Source organism: Akebia trifoliata, chromosome 3, assembly GCF_017979445.1.
Source record: "Akebia trifoliata isolate Shusen 1 chromosome 3, ASM1797944v1, whole genome shotgun sequence".
In the NCBI taxonomy this organism is placed as follows: domain Eukaryota; kingdom Viridiplantae; phylum Streptophyta; class Magnoliopsida; order Ranunculales; family Lardizabalaceae; genus Akebia; species Akebia trifoliata.
This window is the reverse complement of record NC_141377.1, coordinates 11676330-11691941: the sequence shown is the minus strand read 5'-3', so window position 1 is coordinate 11691941 and position 15612 is coordinate 11676330. Positions and strand designations below refer to the sequence as shown.

Genomic DNA, 15612 nt, shown 5'->3' with positions numbered 1-15612 from the left:
AATTTACTAATAATCAATATTCTCTGTGGGTCCATTTTCTTCATGCACTAGTGGCCACGTGGTTTCTTTTCATTGTTCCACATCTTTACTCATAATTATACCCCCACAGATAACAATGCTGAGTCTTGCTCAATAATCAGAATTTTTTTCCTCTCCAAATAATAAATTTGAGGCATTCAGTAAAGGATTGGCAGTCTGGTCAACATCGTACCAACAAGCTACTAGGATTAGTCCACCATTCTCTTCTTGGCAATTCTAAAATTCGAGCACCAATCACATTCCTCTTTATCAAAACATTCTTGGGGTATTTCCAAGTTAATAGGACCGATTGAAATGCCCTTCCAACTTTGATAGGAACTCCGAGGTTGGCTAAAGTGATTTTATGAGATACTTTATCTGACTTGTTTTGTTTAATTATCTCCTTAACATGTCTGTAAATTATCAAGTTAGAATTCTCTAGATATACCAATTCCCTTTCTAAAAATAGCATTGTTGTGATATAACCAGATTATCATCTACTGTACCGATAATGTATTCCAAAGTTTAAAATTCATAATAAGAATGTTCGTTACAAAGTTACTTAGATTAACGACGAATGGGCAAGTGAAGAAAATAAGTATATTGAGAACTTTTGAGTTGCAGCAAATACCAAAATATACCATCTCTTTCTTAACTCATCCATTGAGAAGATGTTATGCAGCAACTTCCAACCAAGCAATTTCATTTTCGTGGGACCACAATTCTTCCATAAAGTATTCCAACATGATGCAGTAGGTAAATAGTTTCAAATGGAGTTGCAAGCTAAGTTTGTCGAAAATGCTCCGAAGGGGGAGTCTCTCCATTTGAGAGAGAATGTTATTGATACTTCCTCTTTTTATACATTTTTGTTCTTATTTTAGAACATTGTTTATATTTTTTTTCTTTTTCTTTTTTTATTACAAGTTTATATCTTTATTTTGTTATGTAACATCATTAATTGATATGCTAGAAAAAATCTGGTGTAGCAATGGAATCTCTTTATCTCTCTCATTTTTTTTCCAAGCAAAGCTCCTTTATTAACAAGAAAAACAACAAAATAAAAAACTCTTGTTTTCCTTTTTTGAGTTGATTCCATATTGTGGTGTTAATAACTTTGTGAGTCTATGATGTTGAATCATGAAGAATTGAGATTTTCGATCTATTGATCCCATTCTTTACATTTGGATCAAGTGGCCCAATACTACAGCTTTGTCTACTATAGAGACAAAATATATGGCAACCTCAGATGCTGTCAAAGAAGCAATCTGGTTGAGAGGACTTGTAGGTGAATCGAGGATCAAATAAAAAATTATGATTTTGTACTACGATAGTCAAAGTGCAATACATTTGGTGAAGATTGAAGTTTACCATGTAATAACCAAACATATTGATGTTCATTTTCACTTCATTAGGGATGCAATATCTAAAAAGGAGATTATGCTGGAAAATGTCTATATAGATGAAAATATGATGACTAAGCCATTTAAAACAACCAAGTTCTAACATTTCTTGGATTTTGCAGGGTGCAGGGGGCAATGCCCCTTCCAGGGGTCAAATTGCTCCCTGATCAAGTAGGGTGAAGGGGCGCCCAAATTTTCAAAGGGATATGAAAATGGCAATCTTTTAATATTATTTGTAAGGGTTTTCTCTTTCTGGGATTTCTTAATTGGGGAAATTTACATGTTTTGTGAGAAAGACATCTTTTGAGATATGTCCAAACCTCAGAAATAGAATCAAGATAGATTACATTGTTTGCCAAATCATTATCAATTGAGTTAAGGTTCCATGATAGAACCGTATCATTGTTGCACTTTCATAAAATAAAATTAGGAGACGTTGTAGGCGGTTTGACGATAGATCCATCAAGAATTATTTTTATCTTTGTGATAAGTGCCATACTCATTGCACGACTCTAGGTAGCATAATTTTGCTAGACAATATCTTTGCGACGACAGTAATGCTTGGATTGTTTGAATGATGAAGAAAATATGACACCTCAACAAATACTTTCTTAGAGGATGCATTTTGAGAATTGACTTTATGCATTTTCCTAGGAAGGACTTTGTAGCAGGAAAGCTGCAAATACAAGTGAAGAAGAAGGATTTGTAGCATTAGAAATGCCAAAAAAATAATAGTGAAGAAGGATGTCCCCAAGAAAATTAAATTGATCTAACAACTTTTAAAGTTATTAGAAGAAAAATAAGAACCAATAAGCTTTGATACCAATATAAATTAGTGATCAGATTTGAAAAAAATTCAAAACCAGATAATAGACTTTTTGTACTTCCATTAGAGTCAATAAAATACAAATATTTTTCGTACTACCAAAAAGAGTTTAGACGTCACTTTTTTATTTTATTTTATAAAATAGGCCTTAGTTTTATTTTATTTTAAAAATGATATCTAAAGTACAGTTTGCATGGGTAGATGGATCACGTCAAAATGTGCATGACTTTAGACATTGATTTTTGAAAAATTGAAGTCTAAAACCCCCTTTTACGTGCACCTTTTGCGTTTGAAGAATAACATCACTCTTATAGATATAATTTAAAAATTAATTTCTAAAGTCTATTTGATATTAGTGACAAGTTTTTGGAGCTGAGATCCCATAATTTAACGAAATGAAAAATTAATTTACAACTAAAAGAACAATCTAGATCCTAATTTAAAATCATGTACAACAAGGATGCTTATCTACAATCTTTTAGATCAAGAAACTCATCTGAAAGCATAGTTGGATATAATTGTGTGGTTCTCCAACATGGTCCGACAACTTTGATATGCTTTGTTCCAATTACTAGCTTGATTCTTAAAACAACATCAACATATGAGAGAGGGGACAATACTAAAACAATCAATATCATGCAAAAATTATTGGATCAGACTGCTTTTAAAATATTTATTAAAACATGCATATAACAATTTTTGAAATAATTTGATGAAAATAATTATCTATTTTATAGTAATTTTGAATAATTTACCTTTATTCCTTTGATTCCCATGATTTTCCATTTTGTTTATCAAAAGGTTACAAGAGTTACATCCTGTTTACGTTCATGTTTGGCACAAAATCAAACTTTAATTGATCACCTAGATTAATTTAAAAATATCATTAGTAAAGAAATATTATTTATTAATGGAGAAAATTAATATGAAAAATTCATGAGGGAAAATATGCAAAAAACAAAAGATTTAATGGAGTAGCTAATAAATTGAAGAACAAAAGTACAAATTTGACAAGGGTAGGAGAGAAGAAGACTATAACTAACTAGTTAAAATACTACTTTTAAGGGTAACTATGTCTTTTTGTCTATTATAGAAAGAAAAATCCTAATTTCCAATATATAATACACAAAATGCTCATTTATGATTTTGAAAAGGAAAAAAATTAAAATACTCAAACCCTAACCCTAAATAATGAATTTGGGAATTTTGATTGGACACAGCGATGGAGGTCTTGGGGAAGAGTTGGTGGCCTCAAACTAGTCTAACTATCACTCAACTTGCAACTTCCATGTTTATAGGCGATGGAGCCATGATTGTTGTTTTCATCGTTGATCAGGTGATCTTTAATTATCTTTCTCTTTTCATTTGATATTCCTTTGGAGAAGGTGGGTTTGTTAAAGTTTATGTTCTATTGGCTCTTTTATCTCTTGTATGATATGAGAAAGAAATTCAATTAGATGTGTTTTTTTAATTATTAAGTAAATTCAAGATAAAGGTTTAGGACACCCTTTCTATGAAAATTCAAGATTTCTAAGTTATTTTGATCTGCTCTTTATTTGTTCAATATCTTGAGATGTTTTATGAAGCCTTCTTTTTTAATGGGTTCATCAAATTTTCATCTATAAGACTCCAATTGCTTTATAGTTTACATTGATCTTTTCCAAAAAAAAAAAAAGGTTGATTCATTGAGAATCCATCACTTGAATTTTCATTTACTCGGATTCTCTATCAAGCACCTATTACGGTCCCTATTTAGTAACTCAAATATATTTAGTAGTTATAATAAGATTTCTTGAGATATATATTATACAACAGGATCTGGTTGTATTTGATTAAGACTCTTAAAGATTTAAGGATATGAATATTTTACTTTGAAATCATATCTTCTAAAGTAGGGTATAAGGGCTTGGGGATATAAGTTGGAAAAAAGGAAGAGAAGAACATGTGTTTGGGAGAAATACTATTAGAGGTTTTTCCCTTAGGCCATATATAATAACAAAATGTACTACTATTATTTGGACTTTCAGGTTCATAAAATCTTGTGATACATTGAGGATCCTTTAGAGACAAGAATAATCACCCTTAGAGATGATTAAATAGTATTAACTTTATCATTATCATCATCAAAGCCTCATCATATAACTTAGGGTTTAGTTGTACAATTGATGGTGCTCTATTCACTTTTGTTTATACTAGTGTTTTTTATTGATATGAGGATAGTAGTTTATGTTCTTACTATCTCTGTATAACTATTAAAACATATGTTTCACTTTTTAGATAGTTATTTCTGATAAATTTCTTTAATTAATAACCAAAAAAATAAAATAAAATAAAATTTTGTACTATTCTAACTTAGAAATTAGTTTAGTGAACTAATTAGTCTTCATGAATAGCTAACATATGATTGCACAAAATGACAAGTTTTTCTGGACACATCTAAGTTGGATTTTTGACTTAGTTAATTGCCAAATATTTTTTTTTTCATGCTATTAAATGATATTATGTGATTTGTTTATGTCATTTGTCTTTGTTTTGATGTAGGAACAATTCACTATAATGATCTACTCCCTCAGTTAAACTTTCAACGAGGTGAATAAATTTTTCTTTGCTATTTTTTATATTATTTTTATTAAATTTTCTACCAGTAGTTATTTGTTAGTCCATTATTCACTTTAGCTTTTTTATATTCATACATCAATATTGGTTTGATAACAAAGCAAGTAATACTAAAATTCAAGTTTTTTATTGGGCCCATTGTATTATGTTCTTTCTTTTATTATGAGTACAAAAATACTTTCTAAATTCTATGGCATTGTCTAAGGACTTGCTCATTCCCAAAGAATGTCTTATCTCTAAACTTTGCTTTAATGTACATCCTCTCATTGACGTGTTGAAGAAAGACATTGTATGGTCCTGGTTGGACCAGTACCAATAGGCATTTGAAGACCTCAAGATTTCCGTGATGGAAGATTTCTTACTTATTTTATCCCCATTGATTAAAAAGCACTAAAAAATCGAGGGCTTTTAAAGGCATTTTATCTTGGTAGTTTACTGGAGCGTCTAGATAGGCGATAAAAGGGAGCATCTTCGTTGGAAATGCCTTCGAAGAATAATGAGTTTCTAAATCAGTAGATCAATGGAAGGCGTTTCCATTGGAAACTCCTTTGAAGAAGGAAGAGACGAAACTATGGTGATCAATTGAGCTAATTTTAATGGCAAAAATCTATGGTGATTTTTTGAACCGCCATAACAAACCCTAAATTGAGGCTCTTTATTCCAAAACACCATTAAAGAGATGAAGAATCAAAACGTTTTCAATTTGGAGCCTTCACGGTCTCCAATTTGACTATAGGCTTTTCATTTCCTCTTGTCCTCTCTCCTTCTCTTCCACTCCCATCATATTTCTCCGTCCCATTCTCTAACGATCCCAATCTATCATGATTTCTCAAGGTTGAAGAAGAACAAGAACAAGAACAAGAACAAGTAGAAGAAGAAGAAGAAGAAGAAATGAGAATTTTTGTTCAAAACCCAAATTTGTACGTAGTAGGAACAAGTAAGTTTTATTTTATTTTTCCTTACAACACAATTACTTTTGAATGATTTTTTTTTATCATTAGGGTACAACGTTGATTCGAATTTATTATTATTTTTTTTTTCAGAAAATTTGATTTACAGTATTTGGTTGATCCAGAGAACCAAATCTCCTAAACTTTCATTTTACAGCTCTCTCTCTCTCTCTCTCTTTCTCTCTCTATATATATATCATGTAAGTAGTCGCCCCTCTTCTCAAACCCTTTCTTGTTCTATTTTTCATTAGATTTTTTTATATAATTATTTTGATTTGTTTCTATTTGATCGCCTATTGTGAAAATGTACGAAGTTTTGAGTTTTGGTTTTCCCTTTTCGTGTCATTTTTGGCATAATTTGTAAGGTAATTTGTGCTGTTTTTTGAAGAAAACTCGGAGGTGTATCAAAATATCAATATTTTTCAATACAAGATAAGGAGTATATTTCTTTGTTGGAACATTTGTTCTTATAAGTAGGCTGTTTTGTATGTTATTTTTCCATAGATGTTATTCTTGCTTTCCATGTTGAAGCTAGTGTTACATTTCCCTTTCTTCCTTCCCCAAATTTTGAACTTTGTTATTTTCTTTCCATTTCTTCTTATTTATATGGACCATGAGATTTCCTCTACAAATATGTGGAGTTCTATTTTATTTTGGAGGTAAAAGATTATCTTGGTCTCAATGGTGACACGTGGATTAATCTTTGTAATGTTTGAAGAATGTGTTTTAATATTTATAACTTGGTGTGATAAATAATTTGATAAATTGGGGCGTAATAAGATAAAGTTGGGTACCAATAGTAGCTATCTAAAAGTATGATTCCAACTAGCCTTTTACTATCCTTGGGCTCACTTTGTGGCACTAAAAACATAATATGATGTTCTAGGGTTAGAGATGACAAAGGTCTATCAATTTTGAAAAAAATTCCAAAAAAATTAAATTATTTTTCACCGTTGGATTTTAATTTTAAATTTTAATTTGAATTAGGTGGAAGTTCACTACTCTTCAATTTTAAAAACATTAGATCAAGTCCAAAGAAAATATTTTTTTTGGGGGGGAGGTCCTTATTTCTTACTATATCATTTTTTTTTTACTATTACTAACTCATAATTTTTTTTTAGTTATTAGGTAAACATTTTTTAACTCCACCAATGTAAAGTTAAACATTTTACATTGCCGGTCCCAAGCCCAAATAAAGGAGGAGGGAAAAGCATGAAGTAAGGAGTTGTTCGTTTCATACATCTGACCAAGAGGTAATTCTTTTATATAATCTAAAATAGAAGCCACTTTACTATTAAAACAATGATATTTTAGTAGATTAACGCTTCTGCTTATTACTAATTGCCCATTTATTTTTTAGTTTTCCTTGGAGAGGAGTTTGAGGAAAAGTTGACGAGAATGTTGAGTTGCACGGAACACTGTCCTAGCTGTACTTGTCGCAAAAGCTTTTGTTGGAGAGGTAATATTTACACGTGTGTCCATCTCGTTAGCTTAATTAAAGTCATCACCAGATTGGTATGATTGTTTTGCTTGGTGTCATGCATGACTATAATATGTAATATTGTCACTACACCTTATTTAGAAGAATTAGACTCTTAGTATTGTTTTTTTATGCTCTACATTTCATGACTGAATCATAACACCTTTGAACTTTTCATTGTAATTTTGGTGCTCTTTTGTAGATGAAGGGTTGGATTGAGAATATAAGCTTATGGCTAGAATGCCATCTTTTGATTGTTTGGGGTAGTTTTTGAACTAAGAATTTTAGAGAAATAGAGCTGAGTGTTTATCCTTCTTCCCTGAGAATGTTAGGCTTTGGTTAGGAGCTTGCTTCCCATCCCATCTTCATTTTGGCTTGGAAGCTTTCTCTGACAATGTTATTGCAAATTGGGGACCGTGGATTTATTTACATCATTTGGTATCAAAGCAGACTTGGGTCCCAAAGTCGCCAAGATCCTCACTGAAAGTTAAGTGGTACCAAATTTTCTTTGTGAAAATCAAGAAGCAAAGAGCAGAAATCAGACATACATTGGACGCTTCTTAAGGCCAAAACACCTATTGTCGCGGTGTAAATGTGTCTTTTATCCAACTTAATGCCGTTGTTGGAGAAGTTTAAATGTAAAAAAGTTTCCTATTGTCATTGTTTATTTCCTCACCCCCTCCTTTCAGTAGGTTAAGTACCACTATTTAATCTTATAGCGCAAGGACAAAATTGCTCAATTCCAAGAGAATGAATTTTTACTTGTATAAGTTATATTAACGTTTGATTTGGATTGCAATTTACTTTTAGCCATTTTCTAAATCTACTTTTGATAAAATCCATATGCTTTGATGGACTAACTTTCTCTCTCATGCACACTTTTTGTTATGTTACTGTATCCATTTTGGATTTGTGTGAATTTTTCTTAACTTGAGGTCAAATTTGTTTATAGCTCCCAATGCATCTACTTCACCTGTAAAGGTCCCATGTCATTGTCCCTCTCCTATGCCACTCAATGCTACTAATGGACGGAAACATTTACAATTGGTTCTTGTTAATGGTATCAATATAGGTGTCCTGATTGTTCGTTGTTGTAATTATGAATCAATAAGAATAATGGTAGAACAAAAATTAAATAACCTTGGTAAGCAAGGGTCGATCCACAGAGACAACACTATCCAATTATCTTTATAACTCAAATCAAATAAGGATTTTGGGTAACTAATTAAAAATTAATTTGAAAATATTTATGAACTAATAAAATAAAAGACTAAAACTTATAAGAGAAAAGTTAGATCAATCAAATCTACCTTAGCAAACATAATAAATAAACAGGTTTGAATCTTTTTATCTCAATCTACTCAGACAAAGCTAATGCCCGTAGATCGGTAAGTAAATCTAGTTTAACACATATAATAATTAAAATGTATTATTCTCTTTTTAAATAAACAAATATTGAAGTCAAAATCAAACTACTAGAACTAAGCATGATTTAACTTGACCTTATCTAAAATTAAACCATCAGAACTCTCGATAATTTAAAATAGATTTTCAATACTCGTAAACAAAATGTAAATCACTAAGAGCAAATGATGTGAAGCTTCTTGGATTAAGACCTTCTTTTGATGATCTCCTCTAGGCTTCAAACGTTATAGATGGTTTTTAAAACAATTAAAATGTTGATCCGATTAAAATCCCAAGGAAACTAAGTCCTTGAAACCTCAATCTAATGACACCACAAGGATTGATCACTTCCTTGATAAGTCGAAGAGTCATGTCTTTTCTTCAAGAACTCGAATGAAAACTCATAAAGAACCCATAAAGAAAGCATGAATCAAAACTAAAGTTTCTTTCAATAAACTTCAAAATCTCATAAGATGTAAATCATCAATTGTGTCCCAATTACAAAATGAGGTGCCTTTTTATGGACAAATTAGATCAAGATTAATTCTAATTAGTCCTTGGAAAAAATAAAGAAAATCTAATTAGTCCTTAGGAAATAAAGAATTCAAACTAAGGACAATTAGAACATACAAATTCCCAATTAACCCTTGTATTCAAATTGATCTTCCAAATTGACCTTTTGCATAAAAAGATAGTTGACCATACTTGATGAAACTTTGATATCTCCGAAGTTAGCCTTAGAATCTTCTAGAATGGCCTCTTTGTATTGGACTTCCACAATCAAGCCTTGCAATGCCTCTTCCATCCGTTTTGTCATTGCCCTAGTCATCGGACCGCCAATTCCTTGCAATGGTTCTTGAGAAGACTTGGAAACAGCAACTCGATCTCCATTATTCTCCCCCTCTTCGAAAAGATTCGTCCTCGAATCACCTACATTAAACAAGGATAAATCAGCAACATTAAAAATTGCACTAACATTACCATAATCACTTGGCAAATCAACTTTGTAGGCGTTATCATTGATCCGTTCCAAGACTTGAAATGGACCATCTCCTCGAGGTTGCAATTTTGATTTCCTTTGGGTAGGAAACCGCTCCTTACGCAAGTGCACCCAAACCCAATCTCCAGGGTGGAAGATAACTTTCAAACGACCCTTATTGGCTTGCTTAGCATATTGCTCATTCTTCCTGTCAATGTTAGCTCGAACTTTGGCATGTAAATCTTTCACAAAGTCTGCCTTTTTCTTACCATCAAGATTAGCATGTTCATTAGTAGGCAAAGGTAAAATATCCACAGGCGTTAAAGGATTAAAACCATAAACAATCTCAAATGGAGAAAATGAAGTAGTTGAATGAATAGTCCTATTATATGCGAACTCAATATGTGGTAAACACTTTTCCCATTGTTTTAAATTTTTTTGAATGATAGCACGCAACAAGGTAGTGAGTGTCCTATTAACTACTTCAGTCTGGCCGTCCGTTTGAGGATGTGCAACAGTAGAAAATAGAAGTTTAGTTCCTAATTTACTCCATAAAGTACGCCAAAAATAACTAAGGAACTTAACATCTCTATCACTAACAATTGATTTAGGTAGCCCATGCAATCGAACTACCTCCTTGAAAAACAATTCAGCAATATGTGTTGCGTCATTGGTTTTAGTACATGCAATAAAATGGGCCATCTTACTAAACCTATCAACAACAACAAATATACTATCTTTACCATTTTGAGTCCTTGGCAATCCTAAAACAAAATCCATAGAAATATCAATCCAAGGCTGATTAGGTACAGGCAAAGGGGTATACAAGCCATGCGGTCGAATTTTAGACTTTGCTTGCTTACATGTAATGCACTTGTCACAAATAGATTGAACATCATGCTTTATATGGGGCCAATAAAAATGCTCACGTAAGATATCTAAAGTTTTTAGGACACCAAAATGACCCATTAAACCTCCCCCATGACTTTCCCTTACAAGTAATTCACGAATAGAACAATTAGGCACGCATAATTTATCTTTCTTGAAAAGAAATCCTTCATGCCTATAAAAGTCACCAGATGCACACTTAGCACATGCATTCCATACTTGGCTGAAATCAGAATCATTGGCATACAAATCTTTAATTAATTCAAAACCAAGTAGTTTAGTTTGCAATGAAGTAAGTAACACGTACCTTCTTGATAATGCATCGGCCACAACATTTTCCTTCCCACGTTTATATTTAATTACATAAGGAAATGTTTCTATAAACTTCAACCATTTAGCATGTCTTTTATTAAGCTTACCTTGGGTCTTCAGGAATTTTAAGCTCTCATGATCAGAATGAATGATAAATTCCCTTGGCCATAAATAATGTTGCCATGTTCGAAGAGTTCTCACTAGTGCATAAAGCTCTTTGTCATAAGTAGGATAATTCAATGCTGCCCCACTTAGCTTTTCACTAAAATAAGCTATTGGCTTAGAATCCTGCATCAAAACAGCTCCTACTCCAATCCCGGATGCATCACACTCTATTTCAAAAGCTTTATCAAAGTTTGGCAAACACAACAAAGGTGCATTAGTTAACTTATCTTTCAAAGTTTGGAAAGCCTGATCATGCACATTAACCCAATTAAAAACAACATTCTTTTTAACAAGTTCATTTAAAGGTGCAGCAATAGAACTAAAATCCTTAACAAACCTTCGATAAAAACTTGCTAAACCATGGAAACTTCTTACCTCGTTCGTATTCTTAGGTGTAGGCCAATCCTTTATTGCCCTTACCTTTTCCTCATCAACACTAATTCCCTGCGAACTAACAACAAATCCAAGAAACACAACAGATTCCATACAAAATGTGCATTTCTTAAGATTAACATATAATTGATGTTCTCTTAACACACTAAACACAGCATGCAAATGCTTCACATGGTCATCAACATTTTTGCTATAGACTAAAATATCATCAAAGTAAACTACCACAAATTTTCCCATGAAAGCACGCAAAACATGGTTCATTAATCTCATGAATGTACTAGGGGCGTTAGTTAAACCGAAGGGCATTACTAACCATTCATACAACCCATATCTAGTTTTAAATGCAGTTTTCCATTCATCTCCCTCTTTCATGCGAATTTGATAATACCCATTCTTTAGATCAATTTTAGAAAATAAACGAGAGCCATGCAATTCGTCAAACATATCATCTAACCTAGGGATAGGATGCCTATATTTTACCGTTATCTTATTAATAGCTCGACAATCCACACACATGCGCCATGTTCCATCTTTCTTTGGTACTAAGAGAACAGGAACCGAACATGGGCTGAGACTTTCCCTTACAAATCCCTTCTGCAACAGTTCATCCACTTGCCTCTGTATCTCCTTTGTTTCCTCGGGATTAGCTCTATAAGCAGGTCTATTTGGTATAGCAGAACCAGGTATGAAGTCTATTTGGTGCTCAATTCCTCTTAAAGGAGGTAAACCATGTGGAATCTCCTCGGGGAAAAGATCCTCAAAATCCTGTAATAAAGACAAGACAACACTAGGCAAAGAGGAGTTAAGATCGTCAGTAGAAAAATAAACATCTTTGTACATAAGAACTAGAACTTGTGGCCTTGCTATCATTACACTTTTAACATCATATTTGTCAGCAAGTACACTCAGTACTTTATTCTTCTCTCCAGGTTGCTCACTTTGCTCTCCTTTTTGCTCACACTTTTGTTTCTCTCTCTTTTTGCACTCACTTGCTATCCTAACCTGGTCTTCATAAGCTTGTAAAGGTTTGAGAGGGGCCAATACAATTTTTTGATTGTTCATTACAAAAGAATAACGATTTTTATACCCATCATGCAACACTCTCCTATCAAATTGCCATGGTCGACCGAGCAATATATGACCGGCATGCATCGGTGCCACATCACAAATAACCTCATCCACATACTTGCCTATTGAGAAAGGAACCCGAACTTGCTTGTTTACCTTCACTTCTCCACAATCATTCAACCATTGAAGCTTATACGGTTTAGGATGTTTCTGCCATTTCAAATTCAACTTCTCTACCAACAAGGTACTAGCAACATTGGTACAACTCCCACTATCAATAATCAATGTACATACTTTATCCTTCACGTGGCATCTTGTGTGAAAAATATGCTCACGTTGCTTCTCATCTCCTTCATCCTTAGGCTGTATACTCAAAGCTCTCCTGGTGACAAGTAAATCACCATGCACAGGCTCTTCTACTTCAACATCAGAACAATCCTCTAATGGAGGCATCTCGTTGTCACTTGAACTAGCACTTTCAATGTCTCCGTTTGCCAATACAACCATAACCCTCTTGTTTGGGCATTCAGAAGCAATATGTCCAAACCCTTGGCACCTAAAACACTTAATCTGACGTGACTTAATAAGAGGCTTTGTTTCAGGTCTATCTTTAGGAATAGAAACCAAAGGCTTCAACTTTACGTCTTCTTTTGGTTTGAAAGGAATTTTGTTGTCTTTCCAATTTGGTTTCCACGGATTATTAGAAGATGATCCAGATCTAAACCTTCTAGACTTGATTTGCTTTTCCACTTTAATGGCTTTGTGCAGTAACTCTTCCATTTCCACATAATGGTGCAACTCAACCACATCAGCAATTTCTTTGTTCAATCCGGCAATGAATCTAGCCATAGTTGCTTCTCTATCTTCGTCTATGCTTGCTCTAATCATGGCAATCTCCATTTCTTTATAATAATCCTCTACACTCATGGAACCTTGAACCAACCCTTGCAGTTTGATATACAAATCTCGATAGTAATGGCTAGGAATAAATCTTTTACGCATCACTGACTTCATCTCATCCCATGATCGAATAGGTCTTTCACCATTTCTGCGCCTATTGATCACCAATTGATCCCACCATATACTGGCATAGTTTGTAAATTCCACGGCGGCTAGCTTTATTTTTTTATCCTCGGAATAATTATGACAATCAAAAACGTGCTCAACTTTTCTTTCCCACTCCAAATATAATTCAGGATCATTCTTTCCGTGAAAGGTCGGAATCGTCATCTTTATGCTACCCAAATTGTTATCTTCTTTGAAATCTACTTTCTTATCCCGTCGATAATGTACTCTCTCCGCTTCGGAATGAATATCTTCTTCTCCGTCGAACTCATGTCTTCGATATGGTTTAGATTCATTAAAGGATTCCATATTGTCCAACCTTGAATTCAACAATTTAAATTGATCATGAACGGCCTTGATGAATAATTTTAAGTCGGTCTCATGTGATTCTCCCCCTTCCTTACTCATGGTTGAAATCCTGTAAGTTAAAATAAACGAAAACAAAACAAAAATATGCAACAATATTGTAAGTCCCGGAAAGTGATGAAAATGATGGAATTGAAGGTCGAAACGGTGTGGAACAAGGCTATGCATGTTCAACTTGTAGATCTCGAAAAGAGCTTCGATTTGATATGCACTAATAGTCGTTCCGATATCCGGATCAAAAGTTATGGCCGTTTGAAGTTAGCAACTCCAAATTTTCGATTTTCTGACCTACAAACAGCAACTACAAATCCCTTTTTTTTTTTATCTAAACAAAGCCCAGCAAGAAGAAACAATAAATCAGCCTCCTTCTTTAAGGTACTTAATCAGAAGCTAGAGTTCAATACCCTCAAAGTTCAGCAGTCCGTTTGTGATTCAGATATATATATATATATATTTTAAAACGAAACAATTGCAGTAATCTATAAAGTGATAGCAGCAACGTTAATATAGAAGGGTGTGGGAGACGGATAATGAAAACAAATCTCAACAGAAACAAAGGTTCAATGATTCTTTAATGGCGGAAATTACAGATTCTACTGACTGAATTTTCAGCAAAAAAAAAAAAAATAATAATAATAATAATAAATAAATAAATCCAGCAAGAACAAACATGAACAACGTGGTGGCTGTTAATTCAACAAGAACATAGATAAATCAGTCATTTTCATTTTCAAATGAATCTAAGTTTCAGCAAGAACAATAATTTCAGCAAACGTTGTGACTGTTGTGGCCGTGTTTCAGCAATAAAAATAAACGTTTTATTCTGAAATTTCGAGCAAAAAATATTTCGAGTTTAATTACAGCAACATCAATGGTGATGTAATTGAAAGATTTTCAATGAGTGACCATTAAAGACCTTAAAAGATCAGCAACATATGTTAACAACAACAAGAAATATTACAGCAGAAATACAGTGTCATCAATGGCAGAAACGATTCTTGGTTCTCTTTAATGGCAAAAATACAATGTCATCAATGGGTTGATGAAAGATAACATTATAAGAATGGCTATTGTGCCTCAGTTTTCAACAACAAATCATTTGGACAATCTCAGTTCGGTTCAGTAATTCGTTAAAGATAATTAAAAGAAAACAAACTCAATTCAGATCTGTTTTCAGCAAAGAGTTCAGCCTAGTTGTGAACCAGATTACAGTAGTTAAAAAAAAAAAAAAATTATATATATATATATATATATATATATATATATATATCTATATATATATATATATATATATTACAGCAGTTGTTATGTTCAGAATGTTCAAGAAATTCGATTCACTGATGAAAATCTTAGAAAGATTTCAAGAATTCCAGCAAGATAGATCATTTAGAAAACAAAAAACGAAGTTCTCAATGTTCAATGAAAACACCAGCAAAGACAATATTACGAAATAAATTTCTGAAAACAAGAACGTTAAAGATCATGAAAGAACAGTAATTCCAGATTTATTTAATAAATGTATCATGATTTTGAAACTGAGAATCTCCAATGGAAGACCATTAAATAAATGAAACCCAGCAAGAAATGTTGTGTACAATCTAATTTTCCTTGATCAGATCTAAGTCTTCATAGAACGTTGTGTTTTAAACAATAAATGTTGCTGAAATTTCAACAAGAAATCA

The 15612-nt window shown here is 32.8% G+C and overlaps 1 protein-coding gene and 1 long non-coding RNA gene across 2 annotated transcripts; one reads left to right on the top strand and one right to left on the bottom strand.

Annotated features, from left to right (window-relative positions):
* The first annotated feature begins 5236 nt into the window (after positions 1–5236).
* On the top strand, positions 5237–8723 carry LOC147405992 (uncharacterized). Its single transcript, XR_015175756.1, has 3 exons — positions 5237–5797; positions 6939–7063; positions 7171–8723. It is a non-coding gene; the product is annotated as an uncharacterized LOC147405992 (long non-coding RNA).
* Positions 8724–10730: 2007 nt separating this feature from the next.
* On the bottom strand, positions 10731–13972 carry LOC147405991 (uncharacterized). Its single transcript, XM_086432462.1, is given in 5 exon segments — positions 10731–10736; positions 11414–11956; positions 11958–12005; positions 12344–12746; positions 12840–13972. Coding segments are annotated over 5 exon segments (2133 nt in total).
* Positions 13973–15612: the final 1640 nt, after the last annotated feature.